General features: G+C 55.5%; 1 protein-coding gene across 6 annotated transcripts in view; it reads right to left on the bottom strand.

Moving 5' to 3' along the window:
* Positions 1 to 7,182: 7,182 nt before the first annotated feature.
* Positions 7,183 to 23,074, bottom strand: part of LOC116941732 (uncharacterized) — a 136,188-nt gene continuing 120,296 nt past the window's right edge. For all 6 annotated transcript variants that reach the window (XM_076066457.1, XM_076066458.1, XM_076066454.1 and 3 more), the window contains 5 exons: positions 19,352 to 19,582; positions 18,878 to 18,969; positions 18,597 to 18,700; positions 17,265 to 17,408; positions 7,183 to 16,938 (listed from right to left, as the gene is read on the bottom strand). In XM_076066457.1, coding sequence (XP_075922572.1) covers positions 16,798 to 16,938; positions 17,265 to 17,408; positions 18,597 to 18,700; positions 18,878 to 18,969; positions 19,352 to 19,582 — 712 coding nt within the window. In that variant the 3' untranslated portion in view covers positions 7,183 to 16,797. The remainder of the gene's footprint in view (positions 16,939 to 17,264; positions 17,409 to 18,596; positions 18,701 to 18,877; positions 18,970 to 19,351; positions 19,583 to 23,074) is intronic.

Here is a 23,074-nt window from a genome sequence, read left to right as displayed (position 1 = left end):
CGGTGCGAAAGAAGTTCAACACGCATACATTGCTTCAAGCGAGGCTGACTTCTGCAAATGAAGCGGTAAACAAACATACGATACACACTATAATTAAATTAGCCCACTTGACAGCGTCCAATTAGTATAATTATCTCAAGTGGTAATACACATATTTGGCCGATGATTGACAAAAGCGAGGCTTTTCATTTCCATTCACGGGTATAACGAAGCCACACATCCATCACTGTGCTGGATACCGCTGAGCGGCAGGGTGCTCGGGCCTGTTGCGTTGATGGTCGCAGTTCGGTCACCGGTGGTAAAAGACAAAGATCCCCAGTATAGCCTTAACAGACTGTAGGGACAAGTGCTGTTAGCGTGCACCTATTAAGGCCGCTATGGCACAGGAGAAGGTGGGTGGCCAGCACCATTTGTCTCCCTAGTGGCGAGGTTTACACACCGCACTAGGTACTCATTTTAGAATGAGTCGACCTAGGCGAGGCCCAGAACCAATTTAGATAATTGTAACTGGTGTTGGCCATGAGTGTAAATGGAACTCGGTTCGCTGGGTTCGTAGCGCAGCGTGCTAACCGCTGCACCACCGCTCCCCAGGGTCACCAGTGGCTCCACACATACGCACACAAAAAATAAACCCACTGTGCTCAAAGGTTAACCTTGTCCACCTAAGTTGGATTAATGACTTCCTACTCCGGCAATCGTGTGGCGAGCACTCCTGTATGGTAAATCAACTCAGCTCGTTCGTCACTAACATTGTGCGTGTGTATGGCCGTAAATGGGAACACATATTTAATAGGCGACGTTTTGGGCAATGGGCCTTCTTCAGAACGCATAAAAAAGGTGGGTCGAAACATACAGCCCCTCTTCCACCCCCCCCCCCCCGAGTGTGCGGATACAAAAAACATCCGTCAATTGACGCGGTGTTGGCAGTAGTTCTGTGACATCAGCTTCCGCGGGCCATTCCCCGATGCGCTGCTTACTGTGAGAGTTCGGAATGGCAAGTGCGCAGAGAGATGGGGCGCACAGACTGTAATAGAAGCAGAGAAATAGAGACAGACCATGAGAAAAGACTGGCAGCAGACAGACTTTTGACTTTTAAACAACTTTTATTGCCGCCAGCAGCAAAAGCACTGGAGGCGATTTCGATATGAAATACACAAAGTCACCAGCAAACAAATGAAAATAAACGCTTCAAATCCACGCGCTGTGGCGCTAAAAGCACCGCGCACGACACGAAAGAAAAGTCACGTGGTGGACAGGCAGGCAGAGAGACAGGCAGGCAGACAGACAGAGAGAGACAGGCGGACATGCAGGTAGAGAGACAGGCAGACTGACAGGGAGATAGGCAGACAGGCAGGTAGAGAGACAGGCAGGCAGACAGACAGGCGGACAGGTAGGCAGAGAGAGACAGACGGACAGAGAGACAGGCGGGCAGGCAGGCAGAGAGAGAGACGGGCAGGTAGAGAGACAGGCAGGCAGACAGACAGACAGACAGAGAGACAGGCGGACAGGCAGGCAGAGAGAGACAGGCAGAGAGAGAGACAGACGAACACAGAGATACAGACGGACAAGCAGACCGAGAGACAGATAGAAAGACAGGCGGGCAGGCAGAGAGACAGGCAGAGAGACAGACCGAGAGACAGATAGAGAGACAGACAGAGAGACAGGCGGACAGGCAGAGAGACAGGCAGAGAGACAGGTGGACAGGCAGAGAGACAGGCAGAGAGACAGGCGGACAGGCAGAGAGACAGGCGGACAGGCAAAGAGACAGGCGGACAGGCAGAGAGACAGGCAGAGAGACAGGCGGACAGGCAGAGAGACAGGCAGAGAGACAGGCGGACAGGCAGAGAGACATGCAGAGAGACAGGCGGACAGGCAGAGAGACAGGCAGAGAGACAAGCGGACAGGCAGAGAGACAGGCAGAGAGACAGGCGGACAGGCAGAGAGACAGGCGGACGCTCAGGCAGGTCTGGGCGGGCCACGGCGCGGCCGCTTGAGGAGGCGGTGGAGCGGGGCGGCCCCGCCCGGGCGTGGTCGCGATGCGGCCCAGCGGGCGCTCCAGAGGCCCTCGTGGCCGGGTTCGACTCCCCCCCCCGCCGTCACCCAACCCCCTCCTCGCCTCGTGCTTCAACATTCTCTCCCCCCTCCTTCTCTCTCGTTGTTTTGGTTTTGTGTGCGAATTTCCATTGCTACCAAAGGCCACACTCGGCTGCGCGCCGGCGACTCAGGGTGCGTGTTGTTGTTGTTGATGTTGTTGATGTTGTTGTTGATGTTGTTGTTGATGTTGTTGTTTGTTGGAGTGGAGGTGAGGGCTCGTGGACGCGTGCACCAAGGCGGCGAGTTCACAACCACGCACGAGTGCAGACGAGTTGCTCCAACGAGTTGCTCCAACGAGTTGCTCCAACGAGTTGCTCCAACGCGGTCCGTCACGACAGTCGTCGCGATGTCGACTCGAAGCACCGCGCCACCGTCCCTCCGCGTCGTCCTCGTAGAGAGGAGGGGGGGGGGGGTGGACGACTCAGAGGCGCCATGGGGAGGAGGAATCACGGACGGGCGGCAGCAGCAGCAGCAGCCACGCGGTGACGAGGAGCCGGCGCCAAATTCCACCCCACCAAAGCTCTGCCATCCTCTAAATATAGTCACTCAATAGCAGCCAATTAGTGAGTATCTATGGGCCCCATTTTTGCCTCAACAGACTGTTGGGGCAAGTTATGTTTGCTAGAGGGGGTAGGTGACCAGAACCACGCCCGAACGCCTTTTTCTCCCCAGTGCTAGCGATGTTTACTACACACCGCACCAGCTACTCATTTGAGGCTGAGTCGAGGCCAAGGAGCGGATCAGATATTCGCCACTGGTGTTGGCCGTGAGCATGCATCGAACTCGGGTCATCTGGTTCTAACCACCGTGCCACCGTTCTTCAGACACTCTGAGCAGCCGCCCTTCGCCACGAAGTGGCGGTGACGTCACCACGGCGCTCGTGCCAGGCTAGGCGCACCTTGAGGCCATCACGTAAAGTGTGGAAGTCTCGCTGGCTGGAGGTCACGGGACAGACCCAGATGCCATGGGTTGACTGACTGAGATGACTGGCTGATGCACCACCTGTGCCCCCTACTATGCCAACTTGCTGTGTTTTAGCGCTCCGCTCGTTATTGGAGTGTCGCTCTTCTGTCCCCGTTGTTATTGGAGGGCGACTGCCTCCAACTGATTAGCAGCGTCCTTCACGAGCCTCCTCCTCCTCCATCGAGGCCCGTCTTCACACCCCTGGTACCGGTCATCGGCAAGTACACTCAGCTTCACATCCTCCTGTGCCCCATCAGCTCCATCTCTACTCGAGGCCGTGCCGCGCCCGTTTAGCCCCCTCTATTCAGCCGGACGCCGCTCTCCACTCACACACAGTGCACTGCAGGGTGGACCATGTCACTCACCATCACACACACAGGGCACTGCAGGGTGGACCATGTCACTCACCAACACACACACACAGTGCACTGCAGTGTGGACCATGTCACTCACCAACACACACACACAGTGGACTGGCAGGGTGGACCATGTCACCCACCAACACACACACACAGTGCACTGCAGTGTGGACCATGTCACTCACCAACACACACACACAGTGCACTGCAGTGTGGACCATGTCACTCACCAACACACACACACAGTGCACTCAGGGTGGACCATGTCACTCACCAACACACACACACAGTGCACTGCAGTGTGGACCATGTCACCCACCAACACACACACAGTGCACTGCAGTGTGGACCATGTCACTCACCAACACACACACAGTGCACTGCAGGATGGACCATGTCACCCACCAACACACACACACAGTGCACTGCAGGATGGACCATGTCACTCACCAACACACACACAGGACACTGCAGGGTGGACCATGTCACTCACCAACACACACACACAGTGCACTGCAGGATGGACCATGTCACTCACCAACACACACACAGTGCACTGCAGTGTGGACCATGTCACTCACCAACACACACACAGTGCGCTCAGGGTGGACCATGTCACTCACCAACACACACACACAGTGCACTGCAGGGTGGACCATGTCACTCACCAACACACACACACAGTGCACTGCAGGATGGACCATGTCACTCACCAACACACACACACAGTGGACTGCAGTGTGGACCATGTCACTCACCAACACACACACACAGTGCACTGCAGGATGGACCATGTCACTCACCAACACACACACAGTGCACTGCAGTGTGGACCATGTCACCCACCAACACACACACAGTGCACTGCAGTGTGGACCATGTCACTCACCAACACACACACAGTGCACTGCAGGATGGACCATGTCACCCACCAACACACACACACAGTGCACTGCAGGATGGACCATGTCACTCACCAACACACACACAGGACACTGCAGGGTGGACCATGTCACTCACCAACACACACACAGTGCACTCAGTGTGGACCATGTCACCCACCAACACACACACACAGTGCACTGCAGGGTGGACCATGTCACTCACCAACACACACACAGTGCGCTCAGGGTGGACCATGTCACTCACCAACACACACACACAGTGCACTGCAGGGTGGACCATGTCACTCACCAACACACACACACAGTGCACTCAGGGTGGACCATGTCACTCACCAACACACACACACAGTGCACTGCAGGATGGACCATGTCACTCACCATCACACACACACAATGCACTGCAGTGTGGACCATGTCACTCACCAACACACACACACAGTGCACTGCAGGATGGACCATGTCACTCACCAACACACACACACAGTGCACTGCAGTGTGGACCATGTCACTCACCAACACACACACACAGTGCACTGCAGTGTGGACCATGTCACTCACCAACACACACACAGTGCTCTCAGGGTGGACCATGTCACTCACCAACACACACACACAGTGCACTGCAGGATGGACCATGTCACTCACCAACACACACACAGTGCACTCAGTGTGGACCATGTCACTCACCAACACACACACACAGTGCACTGCAGGATGGACCATGTCACTCACCAACACACACACAGTGCACTGCAGTGTGGACCATGTCACTCACCAATACACACACAGTGCACTGCAGGGTGGACCATGTCACTCACCAACACACACACAGTCCACTGCAGGATGGACCATGTCACTCACCAACACACACACACAGTGCACTGCAGGATGAACCATGTCACTCACCAACACACACACACAGTGCAATCAGGGTGGACCATGTCACTCACCAACACACACACAGTGCACTCAGGATGAACCATGTCACTCACCAACACACACACACAGTGCACTGCAGGGTGGACCATGTCACTCACCAACACACACACACAGTGCACTCAGGATGGACCATGTCACTCACCAACACACACACACAGTGCACTGCAGGGTGGACCATGTCACTCACCAACACACACACACAGTGCACTGCAGGGTGGACCATGTCACTCACCAACACACACACACAGTGCACTCAGGATGGACCATGCCACTCACCAACACACACACACAGTGCACTGCAGGGTGGACCATGTCACTCACCAACACACACAGGGCACTGCAGGGTGGACCATGTCACTCACCAACACACACACAGTGCACTGCAGGATGGACCATGTCACTCACCAACACACACACAGTGCACTGCAGGATGGACCATGTCACTCACCATCACACACACAGTGCACTCAGGATGGACCATGTCACTCACCAACACACACACAGTGCACTGCAGGATGGACCATGTCACTCACCAACACACACACAGTGCACTCAGTGTGGACCATGTCACTCACCAACACACACACACAGTGCACTGCAGGATGGACCATGTCACTCACCAACACACACACAGTGCACTGTAGTGTGGACCATGTCACTCACCAACACACACACAGTGCACTGCAGGGTGGACCATGTCACTCACCAACACACACACACAGTGCACTGCAGGATGGACCATGTCACCCACCAACACACACACACAGTGGACTGGCAGGGTGGACCATGTCACTCACCAACACACACACAGTGCACTGCAGGGTGGACCATGTCACTCACCAACACACACACAGTCCACTGCAGGATGGACCATGTCACTCACCAACACACACACACAGTGCACTGCAGGATGAACCATGTCACTCACCAACACACACACACAGTGCAATCAGGGTGGACCATGTCACTCACCAACACACACACAGTGCACTCAGGATGAACCATGTCACTCACCAACACACACACACAGTGCACTGCAGGGTGGACCATGTCACTCACCAACACACACACACACAGTGCACTCAGGATGGACCATGTCACTCACCAACACACACACACAGTGCACTGCAGGGTGGACCATGTCACTCACCAACACACACACACAGTGCACTCAGGATGGACCATGTCACTCACCAACACACACACACAGTGCACTGCAGGGTGGACCATGTCACTCACCAACACACACACACAGTGCACTGCAGGATGGACTATGTCACTCACCAACACACACACAGTGCAATCAGGGTGGACCATGTCACTCACCAACACACACACAGTGCACTGCAGGATGGACCATGTCACTCACCATCACACACACAGTGCACTGCAGGATGAACCATGTCACTCACCATCACACACACACAGTGCACTGCAGGATGAACCATGTCACCCACCAACACACACACACAGTGCACTCAGGATGAACCATGTCACCCACCAACACACACACACAGTGCACTGCAGGATGGACCATGTCACTCACCAACACATACACACAGTGCACTGCAGGATGAACCATGTCACCCACCAACACACACACACAGTGCACTCAGGATGAACCATGTCACCCACCAACACACACACACAGTGCACTGCAGGATGAACCATGTCACCCACCAACACACACACAGTGCACTGTAGGATGAACCATGTCACTCACCAACACACACACAGTGCACTGCAGGGTGGACCATGTCACTCACCAACACACACACAGTGCACTGCAGTGTGGACCATGTCACTCACCAACACACACACAGTGCACTGCAGTGTGGACCATGTCACTCACCAACACACACACACAGTGCACTGCACCCACTCCACCACCACCCCCACTCGCCACGCTCCACGGCGTCGGCTGTGTTTTGTCATTTTATTGCACAAGACACACCCCCTTCGAGAACAGCATCAACCACACGGGAAACAGTGACGCTCAGAGAAAATACAGCTAGAGTGGGGGTCCCTACAATGATGATTACACACAGACATAGTACACCCGGCACCTCTGCCTACACGGGTACCGGGGGGAGGGGTGGGGGGGTACCGGGGGGGGGGGGACACCAAGCGCCCCCACCCCCCACCAGCTCCCCCACCCTCACCTACGCGACGTCTATGCGATCTACACGAAGCGGATGTCACGGCGAACATTGAATCTCAAAAACCCATGGCACGATCTACTCAAGTGTACAAAAATAATAACAATCAATTATAAGAAGAAGAATAAACAACAGTTGTTGTCTTCGTACTGGCGAGTGTTTTTTTTTACCACGAGTAATAAATTATGATAATTACCGCAGTGACGACTGTGTGTTGTCATTAATATTAATCAGCTGTAATAAATAAAAATTGTAGAAAAAACACAACGACGCACACGCACATACATTATAGACGATTTAAACAATAAAAAATAATCTTTTCTCTATCACAAACTGCAATAAACTTTTTTTTTCAAAAGAGAGATATCCTGAGACGGTAAAGAGATTGATTTCAAAAATGTGTAAATAAGTTCATATTCGATTTTCGTTTCCCTCTTGATTCGTAAAAAAACAAAAGAATAAAAAAAATCAGAGTATTAAATACATAAATACATGTAAAATTCAAACTGTTAAATAAATAACTACTGTAAACACGAGTCATTTACATGAAGGGCTCCGTCCACCTCGCCTGAGAGCGGTAAAACATAAAAATTGCAATCGCAAATATTTAAAAGATATTACACGTGGATTTTATATCATCGTCATCATCATCTTCTTCATACACACTGCTTATATATTAACATCATTAAATATATATCACGTCTGTGCCCCTAGCCTTCATCTACCGTGCCCCCCTTCCAATTGGAAGAGAGAGCCGACTGCTACGGCGTGTGTGTTGTTTAAAGAGTAAAAAATATCTAAAAAATAAATAATATTCCATTGAGTGTGTTGTTGGTGTTGGTGCCGTGATACCACTACAGGTCCCGCCGAATGCACAGCGACACGGTCTGAAAACCTCGCTAACGTGATCACGGTCAACCCGGCTCCATCACCACAGTTGTACAAAGTCATCTCTGGAAATGGGGAAACTGTTTAGATAATATTCAACTCTCACTCACCAGTCGAGCAGGAATCACCATCACCACCACCACCACAGCGATACACTCCCTCCCGTACACTCCTGTCATTAAGAAAATAGTACTTGCTCGTGAATGCGTTTTTTTAATCTCTCTAAACGTTTAAGGACCGTGTGACCCCCACGGAAAACTAGAAATCAGTTTGGAAGTAAAACGTGAGAATTAGGTTGTTGTGTTTCATGTTACCATGTCCCGTATCGTGTTCAAGAAGACACAAACCCCAAACCAAATGAATCACATTCACGCGATATTCACCAGCTGCGAAGTTCGCGACTGTGGGTGACTGGCCTGTGTCTTGGCCCGGGCTATAGCCTAGTAAACAATACAAACGTTGGCCCAAAGTTGGCATAATGTTGGGGCAACGTTTTCCCAACGTTAGCTCAACGTCAAATCAACGTTGGCCCAACGTCCGCAATGTATTCTCGGTAGGCCACCACGACCCGCGCCACGTTTGTAACCGGGCGGCTTGGGAGAGCAAGCAACCCATAAAACAGCGTTCTTAGAAACATTCTAGAAGAGCATTTGTCTACGACACTCCGCCTGGTGTGTCGAAAGGTGTCTCTGTGTGTAAGGCTCCTTCCATTCATTCCCCGTGCTGGGCCCGAGACACCGCTCACCCCGCCTGTGAAGCGACCTCCACACGCCGGGTTATCTTCGGGAGTTCTCAAAATCAGATTTGTTTTCGTTTTACCCGACCTGTAACCGCACGAACACAAACAAACTGGCGCGAAACCGGTTTTGAGCACAAATAGAAATGTTTTGAGCAATAAAGTTAACATTCTACCCATTTAACCGGACATGTCGATCGGTAGGCCGCATGTGGTGGGGGTAAAGTGTGGGTACTACCCATCTCTTCCAATACGTCTGGTCGACGTGGAAGAGTAGGCCAATTACCACTCTAGAGCTCCTCTCGTGGAGGCCCCTTCCGCCAGCAGTGGCGAGAGCGAGCACTCGCAGGAGCCGCGCCTTTACCTTTTTAACTGAGAAACGAGGGCGAATGAACCATGCGCTGGCTTGGGCCCGCCGCCGTGCGGTTTGTACGTTCGCGCACAGTGCCGCTGGGCGCGCGAGTCGTCACTAAACGCCACTGGAAACGGTTCCAGTTTCGGCCTTTCAGAAACCGGCAGAGCGGTTCGTAAAAGCAATAACCGATTTTTTTTACTTACCGGTTACCGTTGAACAACCAGAGTTCGAACCCATAAGTGGCACTGACTGTCACGCCCCCTCCAGCTCCCCGCTGTGTGTCTCTCTCTCTCCCGCACGCATCTCCCTGAAACATTATCGCGACATCATGAGCCTCCCCGTGCCCTCCTCCTCCCCCCTCCTCCAGCTGCCTCCACGAGAGATCGGAATTGCCTCTGGCTCTGTGGAGGTGCGCGTGAGGCTCTATCGGGCTTTGGTAGTGCCCGCCCTGGTTAATACTGCGGCGTGTGTGTGGGGAGCGGTGACCATTTTTTGAACCGGTCCTGGGCTTCCCCTAGGTCGACTCAGCCTAAAATGAGTACCTGCTGTGGTGTGTAGTAAATATCACCACTGGGGAGACAAAGGCGGTCGAGCGTGGTGCTCGCCACCCACCCCCTCGTGTGCTGTGCCGGCCTTAATAGGTGCTCACTAACAGCACTTGCCCTAAAAGTCGGTTAAGGCCATACGAGGGGATCTTTGTCTTTGTGCCAACCGTAACACGCACAGCACGCGCCGCCTGCTTCTGCACGGTGGACGTTAAAGATCCATGACGTCGTGCGCCCAGGCCATTGTCTTTGCCGGCGTCACGGTCCAAATGTTACAAACTCGGAACGTGGAGGCCGCAGAGTCGCTCAGTTGTGGATCGCACGCGGCAGGTATCGCCGCGGGTCCCCTCTGCGACCTCCCTGACTGGCAAATCCGAATGCCCGCTTGTAGGCCAGGTACTGAGACGCCTTGTGCTGCCCCTTTAAAATAGTTTGACACGAGCTGTGATGTAAGGCGCTTTGAGTTTGCCGAGCCCATTTAAGCAAGGGCGATACACACGGACATACTGCATTATAATAATAATGTTATTGTTATGGAAACATTGAGTCTATCGGCGCGAGGAGGGGAGCCGCCTGATCACACCCCGCGCGTTCGCAGGCACCGACGAGGACGGAGACTTTCCCACTCGCGGTTCGAGATCCTCCAAACCGGGCACGAGCCCCTCCCCCACCCCCCAGCCTGACGCGGGTTCCTCGGGGAGCGTGTGGAGGGGTCCGCTCGCCACAGGACCCAGAGCCCCGGCCTCACCACCACCACCACCACTCACCACCACTCACCACCACTCACACGCAGCGTGGCTGGGCCGGGACACTCGGTGGGGGTGCACCTCAGGTCTTAAGAGGAGGAGGAGGAGGATATATCAGGGTCATAAGGAGGGGTGGGGGGTGCTCACAATCGGGGAACCACGGACGGACGAGAGTGAGAAGCTACAGCCGCGAAAGCACCTGGGGATGTGGGAACCGATCCCGTAGGGAAACGATCCCACGGGGAACCGATCCCATCGGCACCTGATTCTACGTAAAACCGATCCCACGTGGAAAACCGATTCCATAGGGAGCTGATCCCATGGAGAACCCATCCCATCGTCGTCACGAGGTTCAAGATTCAACATCGAGCGGTCACCGCGACTGGAGCCGCTGACGCCACCACAAACAGGGCATGGCTTCCTTCCTTCTGCCAAATCTCGCAAACTGTCGCGGTCCATGCGACGCTGCGACCTCCACGCGGTCAGTCAAGTCTCAACATCGCCACCACCACCACCACCATCTGCCTTGAGGTCTTCTCGCCGCTACAGATGCGAGACACGTCCTTCAAAGATCACTCGTGCAGTCTCATCATCATCATCCACGTTTTATCTTCCCCCTGGTAGCCGACTTCTGGGTGCCACTACAGTGGCGGTCTCGGTCACGTGCCCCCCCTCCTCCTCCTCCACCCAGCACACCAACCACGTGTCCCACCCATCACGACCTCCTTTGTCTCTCTCTGATCACAAGATGCACGTGGCCTGTTTTGTTTGTCTGGCGTGGGATGGGGAGGCGGAGGAGGGGCGGGTTTGTCCATTTCAGACGAGCACACGGTGACCGGTGGAAATTCCACATTCCGGTGGCAAGCCTTGTCACCACATTGCCCGCGCCTCCAGGCTGCTGCCTCCTCCTGCTGCACGTCCCCTCGCGTCCCCCTCGAGCCGGGACCGTGCGCGCAACAGAAGCAACGGCAGCTATGAACGTCTTCCTTGAGATTACAAAAACACACCTTCAATAATCATCCTTAAATATAGAGAGATATATATATAGAGACCTCTATGTATAATATACTGTGTATATATAGCATAATAATAAATACATACGCGATGATACAAAGTGTAGGAAATAACGTCTGGTTTTGCTGTGAAATCTTCGCCCCCTCCCCACGGCCCCCCACCCACCACTCGACCTCTCAATGCAACGTCACGTTAGAGACTCTGCGGCTTGGTGAGTGGACGACACCCGCTGGCACACAGCTGGACAGGGGCGCTGTGCTCGCTGCTGCTCCTGCCGCCCATGCTGCTGCTCCTGCCGCCGCTCTTTGACCATGGATTCGGATCGGAGGAAAAAGGAAACTTCGAGAAACGTAAGCGCATCTCTTCTCTACCTGAATAGTCCATACATTTACCGTACTGTGTACAATCATGAAAAAATAGACATTCATAGCACGACTGTCATCTTAACATGATGGGCATTGGCTGGGGGGGAGGTGAGGGGGGGGGGGGCACAACCAGCACGGGGGAACGGGGGGGGGGACTTCACAAACCCTACACTGATGGGAGGACGCGGGAGGGATCGGCGATGTCAGAAATAAATAAATAAATATAGTATTATCATCATCATATACACTCTTTTTTTGTAACATTTTCGTTAAACATGGTTTTTTTTCGTACAAAATACCGAATATCACTATCATAGGAACAGTAGTAGTAGTAATAATTCATATTTTTCGAGAGGAGGGGGTACTTTTGGAATTTCGGCGACGCAAGGGGAAATAAATAAATAAATGGTCGGCGATCCTAACACAGCGAAAACTCTGACACGCAGCGTTTATCTCCCCCTCCTTTTAACCCACACAGAAGGGACGAAAGACTTCACTGGCGCTGCTGCTGCTGCTACCACTGCGACTACTAACTAGTACGAAGCACCGCTACTCACTACTAACTCACCACACGCCACGGACGCTTCGTACAATCCGCCCACCCTTAACTTACGATTCCCCTCCCCCCGTGTCGCTACAAAAACAGGCGTCGCCACGTGGACAGAACGCGGTGTGGGTGGTGGTGGTGGTGGTCAAGGCAGCCAGTGGTTGTTTAGTTGTTGTTGTTGTTGTGGTTGTTGTGGTTGTTGTTTGGATTCTCAGCACCCCCGTTTAAGGAACAATCACCCGAGGACTAAGAACTCTGAACCACGGAACTGCTGCCCCACAACTTAATCTCTGTCGACTTCAGCGTTTACGTAGGCATTAAGGTAATCTGGCCCCCAGTCCCTGTCAGATAAACATTGTTGAGCTGCTGTTTTACTGCATGCGTTCGTCTGGGGTGCGCGCGCCCGCGAAGCGTGGCACCGTGGCAGGCGAGGAACCCTCGCACGTGGAGAGATTCATCACTCGCACGTGGAGCCATTAATCGCTGGGAGAGGCGACGGCGACTCACCGTGAGAGGCGACTCAATGGTAAAGGCGACTCACTGTGACTCACTGTGAGAGGCGACTCGCTGTGACTCACTGCGAGAGGCGACTCACTGTGAGAGGCGACTCACTGGTAGAGGCGACTCACTGTTAGCGGCGACTTACTGTGAGAGGCGTCTCACTGGTAGAGGCGACTCGCTGTGAGAGGCGACTCACTGTGAGAGGCCACTCACTGTGAGAAGCGACTCACTGTGACTCACTGTGAGAGGCGACTCACTGTGAGAGGCGACTCACTGTGAGGGGCGACTCACTGTGACTCACTGTGAGAGGCGACTCACTGTGAGGGGCGACTCACTGTGACTCACTGCGAGAGGCGACTCGCTGTGAGAGGCGACTCACTGCGAGAGGCGACTCGCTGTGAGAGGCGACTCGTTGGTAGAGGCGACTCGCTGTGAGAGGCGACTCACTGTGAGGGGCGACTCACTGTGACTCACTGCGAGGGCGACTCACTGGTAGAGGCGACTCGCTGGTAGAGGCGACTCACTGGTAGAGGCGACTCACTGTGACTCACTGTGAGAGGCGACTCACTGTGACTCACTGTGAGGGGCGACTCACTGGTAGAGGCGACTCGCTGTGAGAGGCGACTCACTGTGAGGGGCGACTCACTGTGACTCACTGCGAGAGGCGACTCACTGGTAGAGGCGACTCGCTGTGAGAGGCGACTCACTGTGAGGGGCGACTCACTGGTAGAGGCGACTCACTGTGAGAGGCGACTCACTGTGAGGGGCGACTCACTGTGAGAGGCGACTCACTGTGAGGGGCGACTCACTGGTAGAGGCGACTCGCTGTGAGAGGCGACTCACTGTGAGGGGCGACTCACTGTGACTCACTGGTAGAGGCGACTCACTGTGAGAGGCGACTCGCTGTGAGAGGCGACTCACTGTGAGGGGCGACTCACTGGTAGAGGCGACTCGCTGTGAGAGGCGACTCACTGTGAGGGGCGACTCACTGTGACTCACTGTGAGAGGCGACTCACTGTGAGAGGCGACTCACTGGTAGAGGCGACTCACTGTGAGGGGCGACTCACTGTGACTCACTGTGAGAGGCGACTCACTGGTAGAGGCGACTCACTGTGAGGGGCGACTCACTGTGACTCACTGCGAGAGGCGACTCGCTGTGAGAGGCGACTCTCTGGTAGAGGCGACTCACTGTGAGAGGCGACTCACTGTGACTCACTGTGAGAGGCCACTCACTGTGAGAGGCGACTCACTGTGACTCACTGTGAGAGTCCACTCACTGTGAGTGGCGACTCACTGTGACAGGCGACTCGCTGTGAGAGGCGACTCGCTGTGACAGGCGACTCACTGTGAGTGGCGACTCACTGGTAGAGGCGACTCACTGTGAGGGGCGACTCACTGTGACTCACTGCGAGAGGCGACTCACTGTGAGAGGCGACTCACTGGTAGAGGCGACTCACTGTGAGGGGCGACTCACTGTGAGAGGCGACTCACTGTGACTCACTGGTAGAGGCGACTCGCTGTGAGAGGCGACTCACTGTGACAGGCGACTCATGACACGCAGCCTTACCCAGACCACCAGCTCGAAAGAACTGAACGCGTTGGCCACGTTGTCACTTTGACGACCAAAACTCAAAGCGATGAGAACACGTGGCCACTCCACAACAGGGCGGCGAGTGAAACAAAACGCAGCTGCAGACCGGCTTAGTCCTCATTAGGACTCATCAGCACAGCACAGTCACATTTCCTCAATGTTTTGCAGTCTGGGTGGTCTTCAGCGATAAAATGGCCGCGCGTGCAGTTCTTGCGAGATGGTGGTCTGGATAATGCCGAGCGATAGCAATTTCACACCCAATTTGGTTGCTTGTTGAATCTACTCGTGTCACGGCCCTGCGCTCATTGTTATCCAACGATGAGGATTCTCGCCATGTTACATATTTGAATCAGCGCCGCTACATGCCAATCGCGTCGCCACGGTTACACAGCCATCGCGAGAGCGTCGCCACGGTAACGCGCCCATCGCAACAATTACACGTCCGTCACACGAGCGCGTCACCACGGTTACGCGTCCATCACGAGCGCGTCACCATGGTAACGCGCCCATCGCGAGCGCGTCACCACGGTAACGCGGCCATCGCGAGCGCGTCACCATGGTAACGCGCCCATCGCGAGCGCGTCACCACGGTAACGCGCCCATCGCGAGCGCGTCACGGCCCGACGGAAATGCCACCAATGTGTCACAAGGCCTGTACGCCTCCCCCCCCAACCAAACCACCGCCGAGCCCCCCACCACCCCGTGCACCCTTCCCCTGTATACACTCGCAGCCTTGGCGTTGGCGACGGTGGTGTTGGGGGGAGGAGGGAGGGAGGAGCAGGGAGGGGGGGGAGAAGAAGGGGGGAGGGGACAATGTGTGTAAAATAGTTGTTACATTCATCAGACGTGAAGCTTAAAAATATAGTATTCATTCCGATTTGGCCCTTGGCATCGCGAGCACAGTGATGCTACGGGGATCAAGGATGAAAACCTCTTCATCCCTGTGACCTGAATACCCTTGACCCCTGAAGGTTCATTACATTCATTGGGTATAGAGTACATGACTTTGAAGGACAGCGCGGTGTGGATAGTTACAGCGAGAGGCGACGGCTAGGGGGCTGGGCGGAAAGGGGGGGGGCGCTCCGGCTGGGGAGGGGTATGGGGGATGCGGGAGGTAGCGGGGGCCGGTCGCAGTGGGTGGGAGCAGGAATCTTGCTCTCCTTGGTGGGGCGGGGGGGGGGATTGTTGATCCGCAAGAAGCCATCTCGATTCCCAAATCCGGTCCAAATGTTGTGGGCTGCCGAGACCGGCGGAGAATTCCATTGCCCCAACCCCCCCCCCCCCCCGAGTCCGCCACCTGCAGTTTCCCTAACATCTGAGACCCCCCCCACAGCAACCCCTCGAACAGACACCCAGTCGCCCCCCCCCCCCCCGCAATCCAGCCAGCGATGCTGCGATGAGCAATGAGACCGCTATTGCTGACGATAAGGAGTGGGGTGGGGGAGCGCTGGGCGGGGGTCCGGGTGGGCGAGCGAGTGAGATGGTGAGCGAGAGGGTGAGCGGACGGAGTGATGATCGGGCGCCGCAGGCTCTGCCACGCAATTGGGAGAGCGCGCGAGAGAGCGCGCGAGAGAGAGAGCGAGACAGAGAGAGCGAGACAGAGAGAGAGAGAGAGCGAGAGAGCGAGACAGAGAGAGAGCGAGAGAGAGAGCGAGAGAGAGCGAGAGAGCGAGACAGAGACAGAGATAGAGCGAGAGAGAGCGAGAGAGAGAGAGCGAGAGAGAGCGAGACAGAGAGAGAGAGAGCGACTGAGATAGCGAGAGAGCGAGAGAGAGAGAGCGCGAGACAGAGAGAGAGCGAGACAGAGAGAGAGCGAGAGAGAGAGAGCGAGAGAGCACGAGACAGAGAGAGCGAGACAGAGAGAGAACAAGAGAGAGCGAGAGAGCGAGAGAGAGAGCGAGCGAGGGGTGGCACGGCGAGCGACGGGGCTGTTGGGGGGTGTCGCGCCGGCTGCCGTAGGGAAGCGACGCTCGCCCCTCCCCCCGGTCCTTCCGTTTGCCCCCCCCCCCCCACATTCTTCAGCTCTCTTCCGCGTCCGGATGGCGGTGGCGGGTCGTCACTGCTCCTCTCCGCCCCGTGCCCCCCTCCCGCTACACCTGGATGCCCTTGACGGCCTGGCGGATGCTCTCGAGCAGTGCCTTGCTCTCGGGGCTCTGGTAGCGCTCCTGGTTGGTGTACATGTCGGTCAGCGTCGTCACGTACGCGTCGAAGTTCTGCTCGTTTATGGGCTCCTGCGTGGGACGACAAGACACAGGTGAGGCCCCTCCCCGGGTAGCCCTCACGAACAGGAGTGGCGCATCGCAACGGATGTTCACTTACTCTTCGGTTCTTTCGGTAAAGTCACGTAGGTATAACATTGAAATTTTCATTTATTATTTAATTTTATACCTACGTGAATTTACCGAAAGAACCAAAGAGTATGACTCCCTGCAGTCACGAAAGCTTCAAATCAAGATTGGATGTTCACCTGTGTGTGTGTGTGCGTGCGCGCGTGCGTGCGCTTGCCCTGACGGCCCGCGTGGGCTACGCGGGGGACCTTTGCCCCTTGTGTACGCACCATGTGCGGCAGCTGTATGTTGGCGAGGCTGCGGATGAGCGTGTGGCTCAGCGACGCGAGCTCGTGGAGCAGCACCTCGTTCTGGTGCTCCATGGCTTTGTTCTCCTCCTCCATCGACTTCAGGTTGGTCTCCATGTTGGCGATCTGGATACACACCGCACCAGGTACTCATTTGAGACTGAGTTGACCTACGGGAGGCCCAAAACCGGTTCAGATAATCGTCACTGGTGTCGGTGGCCGTCGAGTGGGAATCGAACCCGGGTCCATCGGGCTCGTAGCGCACCGCGCTAACCGCTACACCCACCGCTCCCCGGTCGAGTGGTCTTGCTGTGGAGATCCGCTCGCGACACGACGGCTGTCTCTATCGGTGGCTCACGTCTGGATCGATCTGCAGCGTGGCGGTCATCGTCCCCGCCTATCGCATCTCTAGCGATCGCCGAGGAGCCACAGACACGAGCGGGAAGGCAGCAGCAGCCGCAGCAGCCGCCGGGCGGCGACGAGCCGGTGCTACCGACAACTGCCCAAGCTCCGCCGTCCTCGAAATATTAAGACGTTTTCAGCCAATTAATGATGAAAACCTGAGATTAGTCCACACACTTTTCAGTTACGCTTTCTGCTGGCGAGCCAGGGTACGGCTCCTCCTCGACGCCCACCCACGTGGTAGGAAGGGAGTTTCACAGCAACATCTGTGTGGTGATCCATCAACCCTCGCTGCTGCCTTCACATTGCTGGGTTACAGGCAGCCACGTGCAGCGTAGCCACCACCACCATCACCGCTACCACCGCCACCACTACGAACACAACCATAACCACCATCGCCAGTACCACCACCACTACCATCGCCGCCACCACTGCTACCACCACCATCGCCACCGCTACCACCACAGCTTCCACCACGGTCACCACCTGCGATCTCTCTCACGAGTCACGGCTCCACATTAAAATGACATCTGAAGCTGACGCAGGCAGGAGGAAGAGGATCGCATCCGGCAGTGAAGCCTGCAAACGAAATCGTTCAACGGTTGCCAAATTTGTGTCGTGAGATCCTCGACCACCCGACACAGCCAAATGAAATTTCATTGTCATTAAATTGGCACGTTTGCAATTGGTTAACGGTGAGCTGATTATTATTTCCGAGTTGGCTTCACCGCTTTACCGATGGGTGAGAATTGTTCTCCAACTGATGTGGGGTTTGGTGCTGAGCTGTGACGCGGTGTAGAGTGGTGTACTGTGGCGTAGAGCGGTGTGGTGATGTGTGGTGTGGTGTAGTGTAGTGTTGTGTGCCGTGGTGTGGTGTGCTGTGCCATAAAGTGGTGTGGTGTGGTGTGCCACCTGTGCCTGTAGGCGCGCCACGTCCGCCTCCATCTGGGAGTTGGACTCGCTGAGCTCCTGGATCTCATCGTCCAGCTGTTTGATGTCCTCATCGTTTTCCACCTCTGCAAACACATCGTCATCATTATCATCATCTTCTTCATTGTCATCGTCATCACCATCGTCATCATCATCGTCATAATCATCATTCTCCGAGTGAGTGAGTTGTGGCGACACGGTGAGCGTGGCGTGGTGAGCGCGGTTTGCCGGGCGAGCCTGGCAGGACCCTCTTGTGAACTTGCCGCTGCTGGCGCGGAACTTGATGGTGAGGATTTCGTCCCCGGAGAGACGCGCGCGCTTCAGCGCCGACGACACGCGGGGACACCCCGACAGGCTGCACGCACACACACACACACACAGACACAAAGATCCCCCGTGGAGCCTTAACAGACGGTAGGGGCAAGTGCTGTTAGCGAGTAGCAGCACCTATGAAGACCGGCATGGCGCCGCAAAGAGGGTGGTGGTGTGGCCCTCAACCAAAGCTTGGCCGCCTTTGTATCCCCAATGTTTATGTTTATATAACACCGTGGCGCACACGGACAAACGCAGGCGTGCCAAGACGCACGCACGCACGCACCCCCGTAAAGCCCGAACAGACTCGAGGGACCAGCGCCGTTAGTGAGCACCGATTTGACGCGGGGCACACGAGAGCGGTGGGGCCGCTACCGCCACCCGGCCGCCTTTGTCTCCCCAGCGGCACACCGGCGGCTGCCCACCTGCGGTGCGTGAGGAAGCTGCGGGTGACGTGGCCCGAGCCGTCGCAGCCCGGCGTGGGGCACGTGACCCCGTCGGCCTTCCCGGGCCCCGCTGCCCGCCAGGGGAAGGCCGCGCCGTTCAGGAAGCCCTCCTTCTGGCGGCGTGCGGCCAGCGGGCAGCCCGAGGCGCTGCGGTGTGACGCGTACTTGCCCGTCACGTGGCCCTGCCCGTCGCAGCCCGGCACGGGGCACCTGTCGGCGATCGCAGGTGGGGGGGGGGGGGGACGTCAGTTGCGACGTGGAAGTCAGCAGCGTCGTTGGTCAAATGATCGATCGTGCGGTGATGATGATCAGGATTTGTTTTTAATCGATAGCATGGTGGTGGCGCTGGTGGTGGCTATGCTGCTGCTGCTGCACGTGGATGCCTGTAACCCAGCGCTGTGTGGAGGGTTGGTGGATCACCGCACATATGGCTGTGGAACTCCCTTCCTACCACGTGGGTGGGCGTCGAGGAGGAGCCGTATCCTGGCTCGCCAGGAGAAGGCGGTACAGCAAGTGGAATAATCGCCATCGTTTCCATTTGTACGGGGGGGATAGAGCGTTGCCCCCTCGCGTAAGGCGTGGGTTGTCTCCGCGTGCTCCGGTTTCCTCCTCCCCACGTGATTAATAAACACGACTCTTCGGAAATCGGCTGACAACATCTTACAAACAAACACCTCAATGGAGCAGCGGCAGGACCCTCCTGGCAGTGAGTCCTGCGACTCAGCAGCGTGGCTCTCCCGAAGAAGTCATTAACAATGAGGACGTGAGGGTGGCGCCAGGGCTCGGGAGGCCGGGCCTCTGTGGTGGCCGGCACAGAGAGCTCACCGCGGCTCCTACCGTCCGCGGGCCCGCGCGCGGTCTGCCGGTGAGAGGCGCAGCGGATCAGCCGCGAGATCTTCCCACTGCCGCTCAGGTCGAGCCACCACGGGGTCGCAGGGGGGAGGGGAATGTCACGGGGGCCACGCGGTGCGAACGGATCGATTCACGATTCACGAGCCACGGCTGCTCGGGCGCGATGATGATGATGATGCCTTGGCAAGGTGCCGGTGTAGCGTGCACATTCCCCTCACCCTGCGGTGTCCGATATTACTCTGTGGATCTCTGTGTGACTCTATGAGACTCTTATATGGATCTCAATATAGCGAGTGTGTTGGTGAGTGAATGAGTGAATGGTGTGGCTGATGAGTGGTGTAGCTGGTGAGTGAGTGGTGTGGCTGGTGAGTGAGTGGTGTAGCTGGTGAGTGAATTGTGTAGCTGGTGAGTGAGTGGTGTAGCTGGTGAGTGGTGTAGCTGGTGAGTGAGTAGTGTGGCTGGTGAGTGAGTGGTGTAGCTGATGAGGGACTGGTGTAGCTGGTGAGTGAGTGGTGTAGCTGGTGAGTGAGTGGTGTAGCTGGTGAGTGAGTAGTGTAGCTGGTGAGTGAATGGTGTAGCTGGTGAGTGAGTAATGTAGCTGGTGAGTGAGTGGTGTAGCTGGTGAGTGAGTGGTGTAGCTGGTGAGTGAGTGGTGTAGCTGGTGAGTGAGTGGTGTAGCTGGTGAGTGGTGTAGCTGGAGAGTGAGTGGTGTAGCTGGTGAGTGAGTGGTGTAGCTGGTGAGTGAGTAGTGTAGCTGGTGAGTGAATGGTGTAGCTGGTGAGTGAGTAGTGTAGCTGGTGAGTGAGTGGTGTAGCTGGTGAGTAGTGTAGCTGGAGAGTGAGTAGTGTTGCTGGTGAGTGAGTAGTGTAGCTGTTGAGTGAGTGGTGTAGCTGGTGAGTGAGTAGTGTAGCTGGTGAGTGAGTGGTGTAGCTGGTGAGTGAGTAGTGTAGGTGGTGAGTGAGTGGTGTAGCTGGTGAGTGAGTGGTGTAGCTGGTGAGTGGTGTAGCTGGTGAGTAAGTGGTGTAGCTGGTGAGTGAGTAGTGTAGCTGGTGGGTGAGTGGTGTAGGTGGTGAGTGAGTAGTGTGGCTGGTGAGTGGTGTAGCTGGTGAGTAGTGGTGTAGCTGGTGAGTGAGTAGTGTAGCTGGTGAGTGAGTGGTGTCGCTGGTGAGTGAGTGGTGTGGCTGGTGAGTGAGTGGTGTAGCTGGTGAGTGGTGTAGCTGGAGAGTGAGTGGTGTAGCTGGTGAGTGGTGTAGCTGGAGAGTGAGTGGTGTAGCTGGTGAGTGAGTGGTGTAGCTGGTGAGTGAGTAGTGTAGCTGGTGAGTGAGTGGTGTAGCTGGTGAGTGAGTGGTGTAGCTGGTGAGTGGTGTAGCTGGTGAGTAAGTGGTGTAGCTGGTGAGTGAGTAGTGTAGCTGGTGAGTGAGTGGTGTAGCTGGTGAGTGAGTAGTGTAGCTGGTGAGTGAGTAGTGTAGCTGGTGAGTGAGTGGTGTAGGTGGTGAGTGAGTAGTGTGGCTGGTGAGTGGTGTAGCTGGTGAGTAGTGGTGTAGCTAGTGAGTGAGTGGTGTAGCTGGTGAGTGAGTAGTGTAGCTGGTGGGTGAGTGGTGTAGGTGGTGAGTGAGTAGTGTGGCTGGTGAGTGGTGTAGCTGGTGAGTAGTGGTGTAGCTGGTGAGTGAGTAGTGTAGCTGGTGAGTGAGTGGTGTAGCTGGTGAGTGGTGTAGCTGGTGAGTGAGTGGTGTAGCTGGTGAGTGAGTAGTGTAGCTGGTGAGTGAGTGGTATAGCTGGTGAGTGAGTAGTGTAGCTGGTGAGTGAGTGGTGTAGCTGGTGAGTGGTGTAGCTGGTTAGTGAGTGGTGTAGCTGATGAGTGAGTGATGTAGCTGGTGAGTGGTGTAGCTGGTGAGTGAGTGGTGTAGCTGGTGAGTGAGTGGTGTAGCTGGTGAGTGAGTAGTGTAGCTAGTTAGTGAGTAGTGTAGCTGGTGAGTGAGTAGTGTAGCTGGTGAGTGAGTGGTGTAGCTGGTGAGTGGTGTAGCTGGTGAGTGGTGTAGCTGGTGAGTGGTGTAGCTGGAGAGTGAGTGGTGTAGCTGGTGAGTGAGTGGTGTAGCTGGTGAGTGAGTAGTGTAGCTGGTGAGTGAGTGGTGTAGCTGGTGAGTGAGTGGTGTAGCTGGTGAGTGGTGTAGCTGGTGAGTAAGTGGTGTAGCTGGTGAGTGAGTAGTGTAGCTGGTGAGTGAGTGGTATAGCTGGTGAGTGAGTAGTGTAGCTGGTGAGTGAGTAGTGTAGCTGGTGAGTGAGTGGTGTAGGTGGTGAGTGAGTAGTGTGGCTGGTGAGTGGTGTAGCTGGTGAGCAGTGGTGTAGCTAGTGAGTGAGTGGTGTAGCTGGTGAGTGAGTAGTGTAGCTGGTGGGTGAGTGGTGTAGGTGGTGAGTGAGTAGTGTGGCTGGTGAGTGGTGTAGCTGGTGAGTAGTGGTGTAGCTGGTGAGTGAGTAGTGTAGCTGGTGAGTGAGTGGTGTAGCTGGTGAGTGGTGTAGCTGGTGAGTGAGTGGTGTAGCTGGTGAGTGAGTAGTGTAGCTGGTGAGTGAGTGGTATAGCTGGTGAGTGAGTAGTGTAGCTGGTGAGTGAGTGGTGTAGCTGGTGAGTGGTGTAGCTGGTTAGTGAGTGGTGTAGCTGATGAGTGAGTGATGTAGCTGGTGAGTGGTGTAGCTGGTGAGTGAGTGGTGTAGCTGGTGAGTGAGTGGTGTAGCTGGTGAGTGAGTAGTGTAGATAGTTAGTGAGTAGTGTAGCTGGTGAGTGAGTAGTGTAGCTGGTGAGTGAGTGGTGTAGCTGGTGAGTGGTGTAGCTGGTGAGTGAGTGGTGTAGCTGGT

Source organism: Petromyzon marinus, chromosome 12 (genome assembly GCF_048934315.1).
Source record: "Petromyzon marinus isolate PM22_M1 ecotype Great Lakes invasive population chromosome 12, UKy_Petmar_22M1.pri1.0, whole genome shotgun sequence".
Classification (NCBI taxonomy): Eukaryota; Metazoa; Chordata; class Hyperoartia; order Petromyzontiformes; family Petromyzontidae; genus Petromyzon; species Petromyzon marinus.
This window is presented reverse-complemented; position numbering and strand designations above follow the sequence as displayed.